Consider the following 23,114-nt stretch of genomic DNA (forward strand, 5'->3'; position numbering starts at 1 on the left):
CTCATACATTAACCACCATCCAAACTTCTCGTACATTAACTACCATCTAACCCTCTCCTCATACATTAACTACCATCCAACCCTCTCCTCATACATTAACTACCATCCAACCCTCTCCTCATACATTAACTACCATCCAACCCTCTCCTCATACATTAACTACCATCCAACCCTCTCCTCATACATTAACTACCATCCAACCCTCTCCTCATACATTAACCTACCATCCAACCTCTCCTCGTACATTAACTACCATCTAACCCTCTCCTCATACATTAACGACCATACAACACTCTCCTTATACATTAACTACCATCCAACCATCTCCTCCTACAGTTAACCACCTATCCAACACTCTCCCCATACATTAACCACCATACAACCTCTCCGGATACATTAACTGCCATTCAGCCACCTCACCAGACAGCATACGTCCATAGTTATACAATAACCCTGTAACCTACAACAGCATGCATCTCTCCTACAACACCAGCCATCATTCCGTGGTTACAGCCACGTAGCCCACACCTGGACGTTAACAACCTTACCACTACAAGAAACACCATCCCAGCTGGTCACGTACCTCTACCCCCACTCTCCTTTATCTGTTTCTCCTGTCCTTCGAATACCCACTTCCTTCACTCACTCCTGCTATTCCTAATTCATCATCCTTCAGCCCTCACCGGAAGGATGAAAGCCTTCCTTCCTTCCTTCCTTCCTTCCTCCGTCCTTATTGCCACGGGAGATTAACCCTTACATCAGCACAACAAGGCTCGGGTACGGATCTAGAGGACGGGGCAGGGGTGGCCCACGTCCTGGTATTAAAGATATATCTATCTCCAATTTTTTGCATGACTGCCGCCGTCAGCTTGGCGAAAATCGTCCATTTCCCAACGCTAGAATACAAGGGGGGGAAATTGCTGCCTGAATCAGTAATCGTATCATAAATTCTGTAGTTTGACGGTATTTTACAACTCTCGTCCGTCTGAGCATTATGGCCCTCCCCCGAGGTTATAGTTCCCCATATTTTCATCTTCATGAGAGGAATGAAGACGTCTACTGCAGTATCCCCCCCCCCCCCCAGTACTGGTAGACATGGGAGGGCCAGGTTGAGGAAGATCTGAGGGAGAAGGGGGAGGTGGGGTGGGTATGTGAAGGAGAGGAGTATGAGGGGGTTGGCGTGTGTGTGAGGGGAAGGGTTGTGTGGGGGAATGGGTACGTGAGGGTTAGGTATATGTGAGGAAGGAAGGGATATGTGAATGAGAATCTGACATGTGAGTGAGGAGAAGGTGCATGTGAAAGCATAGGGGAATTTAAAGGAAACCTTAGCGTGAAGGGAAGCCAGGCACATGTGAAGGAACAGGCATGTAAGAGAGGTGGGAAGGTGTGATGGAGGAGGGGAAGTTATGCTGGAGAGGAACAGAGCCGAAGAGGGAGAAAGAAATATTCGAGGAGACGAGTGTATTGTTTATGGGGGGGGGGGGGGGGGGGGGTTTGAGAGAGAGGGAGGCATGTGTGAGAGACGGGTGTGTGAGGAGGGGGAGAGACACGTATGACGGAGGAAGGAACAATGTGAAAAGGAAATACAGTGGGAGAAGGAAGGAGGAGGGATCTGTGGGTAAGGTGGAACACATGTGAGCAGAGAACTGACCCAAGACCGTCATTAAGGTAGGCCGGGTCTCCCTGATGACCCCTCACTCCCTCCTCCCATACATCCCTCTCTCCCTCTCTACCCTCCACTTTCTCCCCTCCTACCCTTCACTCCCTCCCTCCTTCCCCAGGACGGTCATGAAGGCAGACCGAGTCTCTGTTGTGAAGGACGGCTGCTCTCTGATGACCCTCCGTCCTTCCTTACCCTCCATTTCCCCCTTCCCTACCCTCCCTCCCTCCCTCCCTCCCTCCCTCCCTCCGTACCCTCCGACCCTCCCTCCCTGGCCAGGACTTACCCAGGACGGTCATGAAGGCAGAGCGGGTCTCTGTCCTGAAGGACGGGTGCTCGGCGATCACCTCACACTTGTACTCGCCCGAGGCGGCCGTGGTCATGCTAGTGATGGAGAGTGTCACCAGCGTCTCCGTGCGGGAGATCTCCTGTGAGGGAGAGAGGGAGATGGTGAGTGATGAAGAGGGAGAAGCGGAGTGATGGAGGAAGAGGCTGATGGATGGAAGAAAAGACGGTGAGGGATGGAGAGGAAGAGGCTGAATGATGGAGGGGCTAAAGCTGAGTGATGGAGGGGAAGGCTGAATGATGGAGATGGAGAGAGGGAGAGACAAACATTCCAGGAAGAAACAGTTGCTGGGGAAAATGCGGGAGAAAGAGTGAAAGACAAAATCGAGTGTTGTGAAACGTCGATAATGAGATAGATGGATAAGGCCCGAGACCGAGGGAGAGATAAGTAGATAAGGCGATAGGCCGAGGGACAGATGGGTAGATAAAGTGGTAGGCCGAGGGAGAGATAGGTAGATAAAGCGTGAGGGAGAGAGAGAGAGAGAGAGAGAGAGAGAGAGAGAGAGAGAGAGAGAGAGAGAGAGAGAGAGAGAGAGACGTATGAATCGTCAAGAGGAGGAGAGAGAGATGGATAGAAGTTTACACGTAACTAAGACAGAACGTATATATATCCTGGCAGCAGGCCCGGGTCGTGTTATGATGGTGTCCATATTACCTTACCTAAGGCAAGGAGAGCGACGCATATAGTCCGTCCCACACATTCCTCAGTGCAACGTAAAATGACTGAAGTTCGCAATGTCTTTTCATGTTGCGTCTGATGGCTCTCGTCAGCGCTCCTTCATAGTCAGGTTTGTCACATGGAACACACTGAGAGGAAGTGTTACATTTTATTGTAATATTTAATGATAAAAATTTTCATTGTGATCACCTTTATCTTGATGATAAAGGTGTTGATTATCATTATCAGTATCATTGTGTTTATCGTCACTGAAATCATGACAGATTAGAATAAATCATATTTAGTGATCATAAACATCCCTCTCCATATTGACCATGATGGTCATCACTGTGAATGTGATCATTGATCATGGTGGGTAATAATGATCCTCAGCCAGCATCCTCATCATCAAGTCGATGGTTCGTACTAAGAATTGGAAAAGGAAAATATGAAAATATTATCTGTGCAAAGACCGACATCTTCCCCTGGAGTTGCCTCACGGTTGGAGCTGCAGACGTCAAGTGCAGCTATTGTAGCTTAAGTGCAGCTGGCCGGAGTGTGTGTCGTCTGGCTTCAGAGAGCAAGGCTTCTCCCCGGTAAAGAGCTGTGTACAAGTCTTCACAGGGAGAAGAGAAATTACGTCCCAGAATTTATCTTTAAATATAACGTTCTTAACATCGCCTCTCGACGTTGAAGGTGAGTTTTTTTTTAAACGATGTGCGTCTTCAAGATGGCCTCAGTTCTTTTCATTTCTTCGTTCATTCTTCTCTGGAGAACGTCTTCCCGACTGATGTTTCAACTCGTCATATTCCCCGTCAGAAATATGCTACGTTGCTGGGAATATCAGGATCGTGAGGTGTACGACAGGAGGACAGACAGACAGACAGACAGACAGACCTCTACCCCGTCTGCTCAGCGAGGGAGGAAGGTAGGGATAATACCTGGATAGAACAGTGGCAGTGATACAGGAAATAGATGAGCAGATAGACAAACAAGTGCAGACAAACGTGTCGAGACAAACTGATGCAGAACAAGACTTAAGAAAATAGACTGAGAGAAACAGATATAAACACAGATTACTTCTCCTGAAAATTGCTATTATATGAAAAAGTTGAATGGATGAAGCTTGCGAGAAAGCCAGCCAACCAGTTGTGCACTACGAGGAGGTAACCCGAGCGGTGTACATCCCGTCGTGACATCGTTGCCTGAACAGAGATGGACGTCGCTGTGACGTACACCTGGTGGTGTGCACACGAGAAGCCTCGCTCTGTTCCGTGAGGCACACCCGTGCACCTCAGTGGAACACACTGTGTCATCCTCACCTCACGAATGACGGTTGTGTGAACAAAATACCATCTCATTATCAACACTATATATATATATATATATATATATATATATATATATATATATATATATATATATATAATTTTTTTTTTTTTTTTTTTTTTGCTTTGTCGCTGTCCTCCTTGCAAGGTAGCGCAAGGAAAAAGACGAAAGAAATGGCCCAACCCACCCCCATACACATGTATATACATACACGTCCACACACGCAAATATACATACCTACACAGCTTTACATGGTTTACCTCAGACGCTTCACATGCCCTGATTCAATCCACTGACAGCACGTCAACCCCGGTATACCACATCGATCTAATTCACTCTATTAATTGCCCTCCCTTGACCCTCCTTCATGTTCAGGCCCCGATCACACAAAATCTTTTTCACTCCATCTTTCCACCTCCAATTTGGTCTCCCACTTCTCCTCGTTCCCTCCACCTCCGACACATATATCCTCTTGGTCAATCTTTCCTCACTCATTCTCTCCATGTGCCCAAACCATTTCAAAACACCCTCTTCTGCTCTCTCAACCACGCTCTTTTTATTTCCACACATCTCTCTTACCCTTACGTTACTTACTCGATCAAACCACCTCACACCACACATTGTCCTCAAACATCTCATTTCCAGCACATCCATACTCCTGCGCACAACTCTATCCATAGCCCAGGCCTCGCAACCATACAACATTGTTGGAACCACTATTCCTTCAAACATACCCATTTTTGCTTTCCGAGATAATGCTCTCGACTTCCACACATTCTTCAAGGCCCCCAGAATTTTCGCCCCCTCCCCCACCCTATGATCCACTTCCGCTTCCATGGTTCCATCCGCTGCCAGATCCACTCCCAGATATCTAAAACACTTCACTTCCTCCAGTTTTTCTCCATTCATACTCACCTCCCAATTGACTTGACCCTCAACCCTACTGTACCTAATAACCTTGCTCTTATTCACATTTACTCTTAACTTTCTTCTTTCACACACTTTACCAAACTCAGTCACCAGCTTCTGCAGTTTCTCACATGAATCAGCCACCAGCGGTGTATCATCAGCGAACAACAACTGACTCACTTCCCAAGCTCTCTCATCCCCAACAGACTTCATACTTGCCCCTCTTTCCAAAACTCTTGCATTCACCTCCCTAACAACCCCATCCATAAACAAATTAAACAACCATGGAGACATCACACACCCCTGCCGCAAACCTACATTCACTGAGAACCAATCACTTTCCTCTCTTCCTACACGTACACATGCCTTACATCCTCGATAAAAACTTTTCACTGCTTCTAACAACTTGCCTCCCACACCATATATTCTTAATACCTTCCACAGAGCATCTCTATCAACTCTATCATATGCCTTCTCCAGATCCATAAATGCTACATACAAATCCATTTGCTTTTCTAAGTATTTCTCACATACATTCTTCAAAGCAAACACCTGATCCACACATCCTCTAACACTTCTGAAACCACACTGCTCTTCCCCAATCTGATGCTCTGTACATGCCTTCACCCTCTCAATCAATATCCTCCCATATAATTTACCAGGAATACTCAACAAACTTATACCTCTGTAATTTGAGCACTCACTCATATATATATATATATATATATATATATATATATATATATATATATATATATATATATATATATATATATATATGTAGATAGAAATACTCTTGCATATCAGGTTGTTAAGCTTTGAAAGAATTATTTTGATATGTAAAACATGCTCATAATTTTACATCCATATACAATACACTGTTAGATTCTATAATGACTATTATATGGTAGATATATAACTGCTTGTGTTTGCATGTGAATGTCAATATGCATGTATGTCAGACTGTTAGCCGTTGGTATTGTATTTTGTGTTATTACATGCACATACATGTACATACAGTCTACCAGAAGGTGAAAACAAAATATGTTGTGTAAATAGATTATGCATTTCCTTTTTTCCATAGCCAGAGGTTGAACCATTGTGTGACATTCTTTTTTTTTTTCTTTTCTTTTTTTTTCATTCATTTCAAGCTAGAGGTTTCAGTTTTCTAGATTGTTTCTTGCATTTCTCATATGTATATATATGTATGTGTGTGTGTGTATATGTGCCTATGTATGTGTATGTGTGTGTATGTGTATATGTATATATATATATGTATATTATCCCTGGGGATAGGGGTGAAAGAATACTTCCCACGTATTCCTCGCGTGTCGTAGAAAGCGACTAGAGGGGACGGGAGCGGGGGGCCAGAAATCCTCCCCTCCTTGTATTAACTTTCTAAAATGGGAAACAGAAGAAGGAGTCACGCGGGGAGTGCTCATCCTCCTCGAAGGCTCAGAGTGGGGTGCCTAAATGTGTGTGGATGTAACCAAGATGTGAAAAAAGGAGAGATAGGTAGTATGTTTGAGGAAAGGAACCTGGATATTTTGGCTCTGAGTGAAACGAAGCTCAAGGGTAAAGGGGAAGAGTGGTTTGGGAATGTCTGGGGAGTAAAGTCAGGGGTTAGTGAGAGGACAAGAGCAAGGGAAGGAGTAGCAATACTCCTGAAACAGGAGTTGTGGGAGTATGTGATAGAGTGTAAGAAAGTAAATTCTCGATTAATATGGGTAAAACTGAAAGTTGATGGAGAGAGTGGGTGATTATTGGTGCATATGCACCTGGGCATGAGAAGAAAGATCAAGAGAGGCAAGTGTTTTGGGAGCAGCTGAATGAGTGTGTTAGTGGTTTTGATGCACGAGACCGGGTCATAGTGATGGGTGATTTGAATGCAAAGGTGAGTAATGTGGCAGTTGAGGGAATAATTGGTATACATGGGGTGTTCAGTGTTGTAAATGGAAATGGTGAAGAGCTTGTAGATTTATGTGCTGAGAAAGGACTGATGATTGGGAATACCTGGTTTAAAAAGCGAGATATACATAAGTATACTTATGTAAGTAGGAGAGATGGCCAGAGAGCGTTATTGGATTACGTGTTAATTGACAGGCGTGCGAAAGAGAGACTTTTGGATGTTAATGTGCTGAGAGGTGCAACTGGAGGGATGTCTGATCATTATCTTGTGGAGGCTAAGGTGAAGATTTGTATGGGTTTTCAGAAAAGAAGAGTGAATGTTGGGGTGAAGAGGGTGGTGAGAGTAAGTGAGCTTGAGAAGGAGACCTGTGTGAGGAAGTACCAGGAGAGACTGAGTACAGAATGGAAAAAGGTGAGAACAATGGAAGTAAGGGGAGTGGGGGAGGAATGGGATGTATTTAGGGAATCAGTGATTGATTGCGCAAAAGATGCTTGTGGCATGAGAAGAGTGGGAGGTGGGTTGATTAGAAAGGGTAGTGAGTGGTGGGATGAAGAAGTAAGAGTATTAGTGAAAGAGAAGAGAGAGGCATTTGGACGATTTTTGCAGGGAAAAAATGCAATTGAGTGGGAGATGTATAAAAGAAAGAGACAGGAGGTCAAGAGAAAGGTGCAAGAGGTGAAAAAAAGGGCAAATGAGAGTTGGGGTGAGAGAGTATCATTAAATTTTAGGGAGAATAAAAAGATGTTCTGGAAGGAGGTAAATAAAGTGCGTAAGACAAGGGAGCAAATGGGAACTTCGGTGAAGGGCGCAAGTGGGGAGGTGATAACAAGTAGTGGTGATGTGAGAAGGAGATGGAGTGAGTATTTTGAAGGTTTGTTGAATGTGTTTGATGATAGAGTGGCAGATATAGGGTGTTTTGGTCGAGGTGGTGTGCAAAGTGAGAGGGTTAGGGAAAATGATTTGGTAAACAGAGAAGAGGTAGTGAAAGCTTTGCGGAAGATGAAAGCCGGCAAGGCAGCAGGTTTGGATGGTATTGCAGTGGAGTTTATTAAAAAAAGGGGGTGACTGTATTGTTGACTGGTTGGTAAGGTTATTTAATGTATGTATGACTCATGGTGAGGTGCCTGAGGATTGGCGGAATGCGTGCGTAGTGCCATTGTACAAAGGCAAAGGGGATAAGAGTGAGTGCTCAAATTACAGAGGTATAAGTTTGTTGAGTATTCCTGGTAAATTATATGGGAGAGTATTGATTGAGAGGGTGAAGGCATGTACAGAGCATCAGATTGGGGAAGAGCAGTGTGGTTTCAGAAGTGTTAGAGGATGTGTGGATCAGGTGTTTGCTTTGAAGAATGTATGTGAGAAATACTTAGAAAAGCAAATGGATTTGTATGTAGCATTTATGGATCTGGAGAAGGCATATGATAGAGTTGATAGAGATGCTCTGTGGAAGGTATTAAGAATATATGGTGTGGGAGGCAAGTTGTTAGAAGCAGTGAAAAGTTTTTATCGAGGATGTAAGGCATGTGTACGTGTAGGAAGAGAGGAAAGTGATTGGTTCTCAGTGAATGTAGGTTTGCGGCAGGGGTGTGTGATGTCTCCATGGTTGTTTAATTTGTTTATGGATGGGGTTGTTAGGGAGGTAAATGCAAGAGTTTTGGAAAGAGGGGCAAGTATGAAGTCTGTTGGGGATGAGAGAGCTTGGGAAGTGAGTCAGTTGTTGTTCGCTGATGATACAGCGCTGGTGGCTGATTCATGTGAGAAACTGCAGAAGCTGGTGACTGAGTTTGGAAAAGTGTGTGGAAGAAGAAAGTTAAGAGTAAATGTGAATAAGAGCAAGGTTATTAGGTACAGTAGGGTTGAGGGTCAAGTCAATTGGGAGGTGAGTTTGAATGGAGAAAAACTGGAGGAAGTGAAGTGTTTTAGATATCTGGGAGTGGATCTGGCAGCGGATGGAACCATGGAAGCGGAAGTGGATCATAGGGTGGGGGAGGGGGCGAAAATTCTGGGGGCCTTGAAGAATGTGTGGAAGTCGAGAACATTATCTCGGAAAGCAAAAATGGGTATGTTTGAAGGAATAGTGGTTCCAACAATGTTGTATGGTTGCGAGGCGTGGGCTATGGATAGAGTTGTGCGCAGGAGGATGGATGTGCTGGAAATGAGATGTTTGAGGACAATGTGTGGTGTGAGGTGGTTTGATCGAGTGAGTAACGTAAGGGTAAGAGAGATGTGTGGAAATAAAAAGAGCGTGGTTGAGAGAGCAGAAGAGGGTGTTTTGAAGTGGTTTGGGCACATGGAGAGGATGAGTGAGGAAAGATTGACCAAGAGGATATATGTGTCGGAGGTGGAGGGAACAAGGAGAAGAGGGAGACCAAATTGGAGGTGGAAAGATGGAGTGAAAAAGATTTTGTGTGATCGGGGCCTGAACATGCAGGAGGGTGAAAGGAGGGCAAGGAATAGAGTGAATTGGAGCGATGTGGTATACCGGGGTTGACGTGCTGTCAGTGGATTGAAGCAGGGCATGTGAAGCGTCTGGGGTAAACCATGGAAAGCTGTGTAGGTATGTATATTTGCGTGTGTGGACGTATGTATATACATGTGTATGGGGGGGGTGGGCCATTTCTTTCGTCTGTTTCCTTGCGCTCCCTCGCAAACGCGGGAGACAGCGACAAAGTATAATAAAAAAAAAAATATATATATATATATATATATATATATATATATATATATATATATATATATATATATATATATATATATATATATATATATATATGGTGTCTCCTTTTTTCCCTTAGCGACCCCCCTATCCACTCTCAGGGCTTACTGATGTGGAATGAGAAATCTCATTCTTTGTAGAACAATCTCTTGAAGGTGGATGTCTCGAGGGGGGAGCAGACTCTAAGTTGATGGCATATCTAACTTTTTATCTGGTCTGGAGCCTCTAAGAATTTACTTCCCCATATGGAGAAATATCTGAACCTTCGGTGTCCTACTGTGGGAAATCCACTCTTGGATATCGAACACACCAGCTGTATTGGTAGTTGAGATATCTCTTCTTTTTTTTCTGCGGATGCTTTTGCCACCAGGGGAGGGTCCGTTCCCCCCCCCCCCCCCCCCCCCCCCCCCCCCAAACACTCACACACACACACACACACACACACACACACACACACACACACACACACACACACACACACACATACATCCAGTGTGTGTGATGGCCTTTCACCAGTGACTGATCTGCCTTCAAGGAGGAGCTAGGTGATGGTGAGGAGGGGTGAAGATGATGGTGAGGGTGATCATGAGGATGGTGAGGGTACTGGTGTGAATGGTGTGGGTGAGGTCGAGGATGGTGACCCGATGGTGAGGTGAAGATGAGATTGATCATGTTGGTGATGTGGGGATCTTGAGGTGAAGGTGATGTCGGGCATGTTCATGGTGATACTGGAGATTATGAGGGATGATGATGATGAAGGATAGTGACTTACATGGGGGGCAATAGGAGGGCAAGCTGATATACGGTGATGGTGACGAGTTGGAGGATGATGGTGACGATAATGGCAATAAGAGCAAAAGAGAGATGATAAAGATAATGATGAAAATGATGACGACAAAAAGGATGAAAATGATAATAAAGTAACAGACAAAGCGAAGATGATAAAAATTATCATGATGATAAAGATTATCATAATGGTGATGATGATTATCATGATGGTGATGATAAAGATTATCATAATGGTGATGATGATTATCATGATGATGATGATAAAGATTATAATGATGATAGAGATTATCATGATGGTGATGATAAAGATTATCATAATGGTGATGAAGATTATCATGATGATGATGATAAAGATTATAATGATGATGATGATTATCATAATGGTGATGATGATTATCATGATGGTGATAATAAAGATTATAATGATGATAAAGATTATCATGATGGTGATGATGCCTACAAGGAGTTTCGTAATAATGATGAGTAAATGTGCGGGGGGAAAACTGGCGTTGAGAGCAATGATGAGGAAGACCAATTATCAAGGCAAGCTTGATGTGTGCGGTAGAGGTGTTCAGCCTTTACTTTACTGATGAAAATGATATTTATGATGGTGAGTTTGATGTGGTATAGCGGTTAGCGTTCCTGACCGTGACGCATTCACGGGCCGCCCAGGGTCGAGCGCTTGGGTTCGAATCCTGGTTGCGGCAGTCAGTCCACTGTCAGGCTAGGATATATATATATATATATATATATATATATATATATATATATATATATATATATATATATATATATATATATATGGTCGTGTTGAGGGCCTCAGCTGCCCAAGCCGTCTCAGATAAGAAGAAAATGATAATGTGAACAGGGAATGTGACATACGTGAAGAACATGACGAGTGTCAGTAATATGACTGAGAAGATTTCTGTGACATCATAAGCAGCAACCCTGTGTGGATGCGATGCATTCATCAAGTTATGTGAAAAGACATGTAGTATTTTATGTAGAGAAAATACTCTCTCTCTCTCTCTCTCTCTCTCTCTCTCTCTCTCTCTCTCTCTCTCTCTCTCTCTCTCTCTCTCTCTCTCTCTCTCTCTCTCTCTCTCTCTCTCTCTCTCTCTCTCTCTCTCTCTCTCTCTCTCTCACACGATCAAGGAAGCAATCAAACATCTTGATCAGAAATCCCCAAATTCCTGCTAAAATCTGGGAAAACAAATTATATGAACTACTCACAGAGAAAATGGAAAAAAATCATATCCCAAAACGAACGTAAAACATGCAACAAATGGCGTAGATTGAATAGAGATATTGCACCAGAGGCGCTCTGCACCATGTGTGGGATTGGGTTGCATGACTGTCAAAGACTCACAGTGTCTGGTGGAAATGATGGGTTTACACGGCCCTGTGCACGTTGAAAGGCATGGCAAACAGACATGAGAGAATTGATACAGAGAGGAAGAAGTGTTGAAGGTGGACGATGATGACGAAGTAGAAGACATGCAAGACACTGAGAGATGAGGAGGAAGGAAACTAAGGCAACTGGAAATACAGACGAGGGAATAATGGAGAAAATATTAAGAAGCGGAAAGGAGAATATTGGTTAAAAATATAACAGGAAGGAACCAAAAAAAATAAACTGAATGAGAATAATAAGATAAACGTAAGAGGGAGGCGGAAGTGATAAGATACTGCAAAGCAAAGCAAGAGACACGAAAGCATGCAGACAGACCTTCAGATGTTGATGCACATTCAACCATGAATGCAGATATAATCACAACGTAATGAACAAGGGAAGCACTGAAAATTGGCACCTTTGATGCCAGGGGATGTAATATTGGAGAGGAATAAGAATCTTCTCACCCAATAATATACGACAACTACATCACACGCAAGGACCAGTGAGGACACGTCTGTCACTACAAAAGGAAATATCGGGAATGTAAGTTGGAAGAAAAATGTAGAACCGAGTATCTGGTACATGCAGGGAATAATGAAGATTTTGGAAATGGAGACAAAAATCATGAAAGATCAAGAAGGAAATAGAAGTAAGATTAGCACAGATACAGCAACAGACATGAACGGAGAATGGAAGAGAATTGAGAGGCATATATTGATGATGGGAGGTAGTTAGGGAAGCATTGCTGGCATATGTAAGAGATGCATGTGGCATGCGAAAGGTGGGAGGTGGGCAGCATAAAGACGGTAGAGAGTGGTGGGATGAAGAATAACAGTTGCTAATGAAAGAGAGAAGAGAGGTATATGGACCGCACTTACCGGTAAGTAGTGCAAATGATTGGGAGATGTATAAGAGAAAGCGGCGGGAGGTCAAGAGAAAGGTGTAGGGGTTGAAAAAAAGGGCAAATTAGAGGCGGGGTGTGTAAATAGTATGAAACGTCAGGAGAATAAGATGTCTTTTTGAAGGATATTAATGATGTGCGAAAAACAAGAGAACGAATAGGAATATCGCTGAAGGGGCCAAACGGAAAAGTGGTAACAAGTAGTGATGAAGTGAGGAGATGGAATGAGTATTTTGAAGGAAGTTTGAATGTGTTTTATGATAGAATGGCAGATGTAGAGTTTTTGGGTCAGGATGCCATACAAAGTGAGAGAGTCATGGAGAATGTTTTGGTGACAAGGGAATCAAATTGGGGAGGAGCAGTGTGGTTTCAGAAGTGGAAGAGGATGTGTGTGGATTAGGTGCGTGCTCTAAAGAATGTGTTAGAAATAGTTAGAGAAAGATGGATTTGTATGTAGCTTTTATAGATCTGGAAATAGCATATGACAGGATTGGTAGAGATGCCTTGTGAAGGTCTTAAGAATATATGCGGTGTGGGAGGAAAGCTTTTATAAACAGTGAGAATTTTTTTCAGGGGTGTAAGCATGTGTACGAGTGGAAAGAGAGGAGAATGAATGCTTCCAAGTGAAGGTTGGTCTGCGGCAGGGGTATATTGTTTAATTTGTTTATGGATGTGGTGGTGAGGGAGGTAAATGCGAGAATCTTTGAGATGGGGGTAAGTATGCAGTTTGTGGGGGATAAGAGTCAGTTGAAGGAAGTTGAAAGAAGTAAAGTGTTTCAGATGCCTGGGATTAGACATGGCGGCGTGTGGAACAATGGAAGCGGAAGTGAATCATAGGGTTGGTGAGGGGGCATAGGTTCTGAGAGCACAGAAAAATGCTTGGAAAAAGAGGTCGTTGTCTGGGAAAGAAAGAAGTGGGTGTTTTAAAGAATAGTAGCCCTAACAATGTTATGTGGTTACGAGGCATGGGTTATAGATGAGGATGTGCGGGCGAGGGTGGATGTGTAGAAAATGACATGTTTGAGGACAATATGCGGTGTGAGGTGGTTAGATCGAGTGATTAATATAAGAGTAAGAGAGTGGTGTAATGAAAAAAGAGGCTATGCTGAAATGGTCTGGACATATGGAGAGAATGAGTGAGGAGAAGTTAACAAATAGCATATATGTGTGTTTCAGAAGTGGAAGGAACAAGGAGAAGGGTTAAACTAAATTGGAGATAAAAGGATGGAGTGAAAATTATTTTGAATGATCGGGGCGTGAAGATGCAGGGGGGTGAAAAGCGTGCACGGGATATAGTGAATGGATGTAGTTTGACGTGCTGTCATTGGACTGTCTAGGCATGTGAAGCGTCCGGGGTAAACCATAGAGAGGTCTGTGTGACATATATCAGGACATTGCACAAGACTTGGATGTGAGTGAATGCGTCCTTTGTTCATCTGCTCCTGGCACTACCTTGCTAACGCAGACAGCGATCAAGCATGAAACAAAAGGAATACAACCAGAAAATGGGACACAGGAAGGAATAGACGGAGTAAAAGAGATAATAAGACAAATGAGTATGTCACAGGGGAAGACTACTAATTATAATACTGTTTTTATAATATGAGACAAACATAGAAGTGAAAGAAAGTAGTCTTATGTTTTGCAGATGACATTAGAGTTAGCAAACTCATGGGAACAGGAAATAAGGTGACCATGCAAAAAGCCTCAGATGTCATCTAGTAATGGGCAGAAGGGAACTTGATGAAATTGGATGTAGAAAAACTGAACCAGTAAGTCATGGAACGAATAATGGTATACTGTTGTCACTGTGCGAGGGTCTAAGATGGGAAAGTGATTAAACGTAAAGCATATGTCAAAGATTTATTAGTCCTTCATACACGAGAAGCTGGACTTCACAGAACATATTGAGACGTACTGTCGAGCCACGTAATGAGCGGTATGATCATGAGAACTTTCATATAGAGAGATGATGATGAAAATATATATACACAGGAAGCAAATTTGATTACTCATCAACTAAACAAGCTGAAATAAACAAGTATGAGAGAGCTCAGTAAGTGAGTGCATGGGGCACTTAAATTACCGTCAACGATAAGAAAAGACGGAAGTAGACTGTCTCGAAAGAAGAACAACAGCACGATGAATGATGGTGTATGCATAGCAACAGATTGATGTCCACAAAGAATCAGAAAAAAAGAGACTCACACATACGGAAAAGATATTTACTTAAATGTGCAGATACTCATGAGGATATATCACAAAGATGTGAAAGAAAAATATATGCGGACCCGGCATGAAATATGAAGACTTCAGTGTTCTGTCCGTTGAGATTAGAAAGTTCAAGCGGAGGAACATCTGAAATATTGAATACGAGGCTTAGTAAGGCTGATAGAATAGCTGGATTGAACCCATGATCAACAGCAAAGGATAGTGTGAGCTGTAGAAAACAGTGCTGTGGGTGAGGAGAACTATGCAGTGACCGCTGCTCGCCTTTCCCTAGTGCAGTCAAAAATCTCTTTTTGGGTGTTCTGTACACACACACACACACACACACACGCACACACACACACACTCTCTCTCTCTCTCTCTCTCTCTCTCTCTCTCTCTCTCTCTCTCTCTCTCTCTCTCTCTCTCTCCGTCTATTGATCTAGCTAGCTATCTCGTAATAGCAGCCACGACAGTAACCGATGAAGAGGGCTTAGGCCATTGAAATGGAAAGACACGAGACAGTCGGGGGAGAACTCGGGTATATAAGATACTTTGATAAAAAAAAAAAGACGGAAATGCGACTCTCACTCGGGTGGTGGGAGGAAGGAGAGAGGAGCAGAATGAGGCAGGAGCGTACTAAGATAGAGGAAACTGTAAGAAGGATAGTTAATGAGAGATGAAGACTGGAAAATGTAGTCGTAAATAGGTCGAATGGAATATATATATATATATATATATATATATATATATATATATATATATATATATATATATATATATATATATATATATATATATATTCTTCTTTCTTTCATACTATTCGCCATTTCCCGCATTAGCGAGGTAGCGTTGAGAACAGAGGACTGGGCCCTTGAGGGAATATCCTCACCTGGGCCCCTTCTCTGTTCCCTCTTTTGGAAAATTAAAAAAAAAAGTGAGAGGGGAGGATTTCCAGCTATATATATATATATATATATATATATATATATATATATATATATATATATATATATATATATACATATATATATATATATATATATATATATATATATATATATATATATATATATATATATATATATATATATTATCTCGGAAAGCAAAAATGGGTATGTTTGAAGGAATAGTGGTTCCAACAACGTTGTATGGTTGCGAGGCGTGGGCTATGGATAGAGTTGTGCGCAGGAGGGTGGATGTGCTGGAAATGAGATGTTTGAGGACAATGTGTGGTGTGAGGTGGTTTGATCGAGTAAGTAAGGTAAGAGAGATGTGTGGAAATAAAAAGAGCGTGGTTGAGAGAGCAGATTAGGGTGTTTTGAAATGGTTTGGGCACATGGAGAGAATGAGTGAGGAAAGATTGACCAAGAGGATATATGTGTCGGAGGTGGAGGGAACGAGGAGAAGTGGGAGACCAAATTGGAGGTGGAAAGATGGAGTGAAAAAGATTTTGTGTGATCGGGGCCTGAACATGCAGGAGGGTGAATGGCGTGCAAGGAATAGAGTGAATTGGATCGATGTGGTATACCGGGGTTGACGTGCTGTCAGTGGATTGAATATATATATATATATATATATATATATATATATATATATATATATATATATATATATATATATATATATATTATGATTATTATTATCATTATTATCATTACTATTATTATTTTGCTTTGTCGCTGTCTCCCGCGTTAGCGAGGTAGCGCAACGAAACAGACGAAAGAATGGCCCAACCCACCCACATACACATGTATATACATACACGTCCAAACACGCAAAAATATATACCTATATATCTCAATGTATACATATATATATATACACACACAGACATATACATATATACACATGTACATAATGCATACTGTCTGCCTTTATTCATTCCCATCGCCACCCCGCCACACATGGAATAACAACCCGCTCCCCCCTCATGTGTGAGAGGTAGCGCTAGAAAAGGACAACAAACGCCCCATTCGTTCACATTCAGTCTCTAGCTGTCATGTAATAATGCACCGAAACCACAGCTCCCTTTCCACATCCAGGCCCCACAGAACTTTCAATGGTTTACCCCAGACGCTTCACATGCCCTGGTTCAATCCATTGACAGCACGTCGACCCCGGTATATCACATCATTCCAATTCACTCTATTCCTTGCACGCCATTCACCCTCCTGCGTGTTCAGGCCCCGATCACTCAAAATCTTTTTCACTCCATCTTTCCACCTCCAATTTGGTCTCCCACTTCTCCTCGTTCCCTCCACCTCTGAGACATATATCCTCTTGGTCAATCTTTCCTCACTCATTCTCTCCCTGTGACCAAACCATTTCAAAACACCCTCTTTTGCTCTCTCAACCACACTTTTTTTATTACCACACATCTCTCTTACCCTTACTTTATTTACTCGATCAAGCCACCTCACACCACATATTGTCCTCAAACATCTCATTTCCAGCACATCCACCCTCCTGCGCACAACTCTATCCATAGCCCACGCCTCGCAACCATACAACATTGTTGGAACCACTATTCCTTCAAACATACCCAATTTTGCTTTCCGAGATAATGTTCTCGACCTCCACACATTTTTCGAGGCTCCCAGAATTTTCGCCCCTCCCCCACCCTATGATTCACTTCCGCTTCCATGGTTCCATCCGCTGCCAAATCCACTCCCAGATATCTAAAACACTTTACTTCCTCCAGTTTTTCTCCATTCAAACTTACCTCCCAATTGACTTGACCCTCAACCCTACTGTACCTAATAACCTTACTCTTATTCACATTTACTCTTAACTTTCATCTTTCACACACCTTACCAAACTCAGTCACCAGCTTCTGCAGTTTCTCACATGAATCAGCCAACAGCTCTGTATCATCAGCGAACAACAACTGACTCACTTCCCAAGCTCTCTCATCCACAACAGACTGCATACTTGCCCCTTTTTCCAAGACTCTTGCATTCACCTCCCTAACAACCCCATCCATAAACAAATTAAACAACCATGGCGACATCACACACCCCTTCCGCAAACCTACATTCACTGAGAACCAATCACTTTCCTCTCTTCCTACACGTACACATGCCTTACATCCTTGATAGAAACTTTTCACTGCTTCTATGAATGACGGTAATAGAAATAAAAGGTCGGGATTAGATCAAGGTGAACTGATAGGGAACGAAAAGATGATGACGGGAGGAGACAATGAGAAGAAGAAGGAGGAGGAAGAGGAAGTAGACGACAAGGAGAGGTGAGTCCAGAAGGAACAAGTGGATGGGTGATAAGGATGTAAAAGGTGATGGGAAATGGGAGGTAAGATTGTTATCCAGAGGTTTATTTCGGATGCAGGAAGAGATGACAGGCGGAGTGTTGGTGAGGTGATGGAGATGAGTGAATGACGTATGGATTGTTGGTGTCGTGGTGGAGATAAGGCTATGACAAGCGGAGTGTTGGTGAGATGATGGAGGTAAGGGAAGGCAGGCGGAGTGTTGGTGAAGTGGTAGAAATAAGGGAATGCAGGCGGAGTGTTGGTGAAGTGGTAGAAATAAGGGTATGACAGGCGAAGTGTTGGTGTGATGTTGGAGATAAGTGAAGGCAGGCGGAGTGTTGGTGATGTGGTGAAGTGCGAGATATGGGATGAGGCAGCGATCATGGTGGAACGGTGCTGAGATGAAAGCAAGTTCATGACATGGAACAGAGAGGGAAGTGATTGATTGAGAAGGGAATAAGTTGAGAATAAGGACGTAGAGAAACCTAATAAGCCACTTGATGAATACACTTGATGAATATACACACACACACACACACACTTGATGAATACACACACATACACACACACACACACACACACACACACACACACACACACACACACACACACAGGTGTTACCGGGGTCTTCCTGCAATTGCTTATACACCTCGAGTGTAAAGTCATCTTTGGCGAGGCTTTATTAAGGGAAGTACAGTCTCGTCGAAAAACTTCCCACTGCAAAGGAGTCCACATATCCTTGCTACTGGAAGCAGCGCAGCCTTGAGCTGCAGGAGCCCTTAAGAAAGGAGCCCTGGGAAACACCAGGACTCTCATAGAAACTGGTCCAGGGGTAATGATTGGTGTAGGAGTTTGGGTGATGATAGGTCTTTACACAGTACAGGGTTGTGGGTCTTAACGCCACCATAGGAGTATCTCGTGGCGTTTTCTCTGAAGATAAAAAAAGATGAAATATAGAAAATGAGATTATCATAGGCAAGATTCGTACCGTCGTGCCCTAGGGTCGTACGTCGTGCGTGCTAAAGGGTCGTACGTCGTAGACGAGCGGTTAACGGAGGCTGGGCGGTCTCGTGAAGTGAAATATTAAGACACTTGGAGTGGGAGGATAAGAGTTTCTCAAGAACTTTCTGCTTAAACTGTTGAATTTTAAATCTGTTCCTCACTCACCAACCTCTTAATCCTTTGAGGATTTCGAACATTTCTGATAAGTCAGTGTGTGTGTGTGTGTTCGCTTACAACTCCCGGTCAAGAAAATGGAGACTTCGATGGAATTATGGATCTAAAGGACTGAGATAATTCCAGTAGAGACAGTTACCTTTAGAAAGGTGAGAGCGAAAGAGATTGATGAATAAAGATGGTGACCCATAAACACTGGGGATAAAGAAGAACAGATTCAGCGAGCAAGATGGATCAATATTTGAGACGTAAGAGAGCACAAGTTTGAAAGTGGTGCTGTTGAGTACGCACGAAGCAGATTCGTGAATTCAAATTTATAGGAAGTGCTCGTGTTGAAGCTCATAAAAGGTGCTTGTGTTGTATTTTGTAGGAAGTGCTTGTTCTGTATCCAGTTGGAAGTGCTTGTGTTGTGTCTTGTAGGGAGTGCTTCTGTTGTATCCTGAAGGGAGTGGTTGTGTTGTATCCTGAAGGGAGTGGTTGTGTTGTATACTGAAGGGAGTGGTTGTGTTGTATCCTGAAGGGAGTGGTTGTGTTGTACCCTGAAGGGAGTGGTTGTGTTGTATCCTGAAGGGAGTGGTTGTGTTGTACCCTGAAGGGAGTGGTTGTGTTGTATCCTGAAGGGAGTGGTTGTGTTGTATACTGAAGGGAGTGGTTGTGTTGTATCCTGAAGGGAGTGGTTGTGTTGTACCCTGAAGGGAGTGGTTGTGTTGTATCCTGAAGGGAGTGGTTCTGTTGTACCCTGAAGGGAGTGGTTGTGTTGTATCCTGAAGGGAGTGGTTCTGTTGTACCCTGAAGGGAGTGGTTGTGTTGTATCCTGAAGGGAGTGGTTGTGTTGTATCCTGAAGGGAGTGGTTGTGTTGTACCCTGAAGGGAGTGGTTGTGTTGTATCCTGAAGGGAGTGGTTGTGTTGTATCCTGAAGGGAGTGGTTGTGTTGTATCCTGAAGGGAGTGGTTGTGTTGTATCCTGAAGGGAGTGGTTGTGTTGTGTCTTAGAGGGAGTGCTTGTGTTGTATACTGAAGGGAGTGGTTGTGTTGTATCCTGAAGCATGTTCTTGTACGGTATCTTGTAGGAAGTGCTTGGGCTGTATCGTGTAGGAAGTGCTGCATGTAAAGAGATAGTATAGGTTAAATGAAATTATCTGAACTACTTCTGAATTACGATTTCACCTTCTCATATATATATATATATATATATATATATATATATATATATATATATATATATATATATATATATTTATCCCTGGGGATAGGGGAGAAAGAATACTTCCCACGCATTCCTCACGTGTCGTAGAAGGCGACTAAAGGGGACGGGAGCGGGGGGCTAGAAACCCTCCCCTCCTTGTATTTTGACTTTGTAAAAGGGGAAACAGAAGGACTCACGCAGGGAGTGCTCGTCCTTCTCGAAGGCTCAGATTGGGGTGTCTAAATGTGTGTGGATGTAACCAAGATGAGAAAAAAGGAGAGATAGGTAGTATGTTTGATGAAAGGAACCTGGATGTTTTGGCTCTGAGTGAAACGAGGCTCAAGAGTAAAGGGAAGAGTGGTTTGGGAATGTCTTGGGAGTAAAGTCAGGTGTTAGTGAGAGGACAAGAGCAAGGGAAGGAGTAGCACTACTCTTGAAACAGGAGTTGTGGGAGTATGTGATAGAGTGTAAGAAAGTAAACTCTAGATTGATATGGGTAAAACTGAAAGTTGATGGGGAGAGATGGGTGATTATTGGTGCATATGCACCTGGGCATGAGAAGAAAGATCATGAGAGGCAGGTGTTTTGGGAGCAGCTGAATGAATGTGTTAGTAGTTTTGATGCACAAGACCGGGTTATAGTGATGGGTGATTTGAATGCAAAGGTGAGTAATGTGGCAGTTGAGGGAATAATTGGTATACATGGGGTGTTCAGTGTTCTAAATGGAAATGGTGAAGAGCTTGTAGATTTATGTGCTGAGAAAGGACTGGTGATTGGGAATACCTGGTTTAAAAAGAGAGATATTCATAAATATACGTATGTAAGTAGGAGAGATGGCCAGAGAGCGTTATTGGATTACGTGTTAATTGATAGGCGTGCGAAGGAGAGACTTTTGGATGTTAATGTGCTGAGAGGTGCAACTGGAGGGATGTCTGATCATTATCTTGTGGAGGCGAAGGTGAAGATTTGTAGAGGTTTTCAGAAAAGAAGGGAAAATGTTGGGGTGAAGAGAGTGGTGAGAGTAAGTGAGCTTGGGAAGGAGACTTGTGTGAGGAAGTACCAGGAGAGACTAAGTACAGAATGGAAAAAGGTGAGAACAAAGGAGGTAAGGGGAGTGGGGGAGGAATGGGATGTATTTAGGGAAGCAGTGATGGCTTGCGCAAAAGATGCTTGTGGCATGAGAAGCGTGGGAGGTGGGTTGATTAGAAAAGGTAGTGAGTGGTGGGATGAAGAAGTAAGATTATTAGTGAAAGAGAAGAGAGAGGCATTTGGACGATTTTTGCTGGGAAAAAATGCAAATGAGTGGGAGAAGTATAAAAGAAAGAGGCAGGAGGTCAAGAGAAAGGTGCAAGAGGTGAAAAAGAGGGCAAATGAGAGTTGGGGTGAGAGAGTATCATTAAATGTCAGGGAGAATAAAAAGATGTTTTGGAAGGAGGTAAATAAAGTGCGTAAGACAAGGGAGCAAATGGGACCTTCAGTGAAGGGGGCTAATGGGGAGGTGATAACAAGTAGTGGTGATGTGAGGAGATGGAGTGAGTATTTTGAAGGTTTGTTGAATGTGTTTGATGATAGAGTGGCAGATATAGGGTGTTTTGGTCGAGGTGGTGTGCAAAGTGAGAGGGTTAGGGAAAATGATTTGGTAAATAGAGAAGAGGTAGTAAAAGCTTTGCAGAAGATGAAAGCCGGCAAGGCAGCGGGGTTGGATGGTATTGCAGTGGAATTTATTAAAAAAGGGGGTGACTGTATTGTTGACTGGTTGGTAATGTTATGTATGTATGACTCATGGTGAGGTGCCTGAGGATTGGCAGAATGCCTGAATAGTGCCGCTGTACAAAGGCAAAGGGGACAAAGGTGAGTGCTCAAATTACAGAGGTATAAGTTTGTTGAGTATTCCTGATAAATTATATGGTAGGGTATTGATTGAGAGGGTGAAGGCATGTACAGAGCATCAGATTGGGGAAGAGCAGTGTGGTTTCAGAAGTGGTAGAGGATGTGTGGATCAGGTGTTTGCTTTGAAGAATGTATGTGAGAAATACTTAGAAAAGCAAATGGATTTGTATGTAGCATTTATGGATCTGGAGAAGGCATATGATAGAGTTGATAGAGATGCTCTGTGGAAGGTATTAAGAATATATGGTGTGGGAGGCAAGTTGTTAGAAGCAGTGAAAAGTTTTTATCGAGGATGTAAGGCATATTTACGTGTAGGAAGGGAGGAAAGTGATTGGTTCTCAGTGAATGTAGGTTTGCGGCAGGGGTGTGTGATGTCTCTATGGTTGTTTAATTTGTTTATGGATGGGGTTGTTAGGGAGGTGAATGCAAGAGTTTTGGAGAGAGGGGCAAGTATGAGGTCTGTTGTGGATGAAAGAGCTCGCAAAGTGAGTCAGTTGTTGTTCGCTGATGATACAGCGCTGGTGGCTGATTCATGTGAGAAACTGCAGAAGCTGGTGACTGAGTCTGGTAAGGTGTGTGGAAGAAGAAAGTTAAGAGTAAATGTGAATAAGAGCAAGGTTATTAGGTACAGTAGGGTTGAGGGTCAAGTCAATTGGGAGGTGAGTTTGAATGGAGAAAAACTGGAGGAAGTGAAGTGTTTTAGATATCTGGGAGTGGATCTGGCAGCGGATGGAACCATGGAAGCGGAAGTGAATCATAGGGTGGGGGAGGGGG

General features: G+C 43.1%; 1 protein-coding gene across 1 annotated transcript in view; it reads right to left on the reverse strand.

Moving 5' to 3' along the window:
* The window catches only part of LOC139754657 (uncharacterized), a 322,443-nt gene that overhangs the window by 91,838 nt on the left and 207,491 nt on the right, over positions 1–23,114 (reverse strand). Inside the window, exon 4 of the mRNA XM_071672189.1 lies at positions 1,947–2,088. Coding sequence (XP_071528290.1) covers positions 1,947–2,088 — 142 coding nt within the window. The remainder of the gene's footprint in view (positions 1–1,946; positions 2,089–23,114) is intronic.

Source organism: Panulirus ornatus, chromosome 17 (assembly GCF_036320965.1).
Source record: "Panulirus ornatus isolate Po-2019 chromosome 17, ASM3632096v1, whole genome shotgun sequence".
In the NCBI taxonomy this organism is placed as follows: domain Eukaryota; kingdom Metazoa; phylum Arthropoda; class Malacostraca; order Decapoda; family Palinuridae; genus Panulirus; species Panulirus ornatus.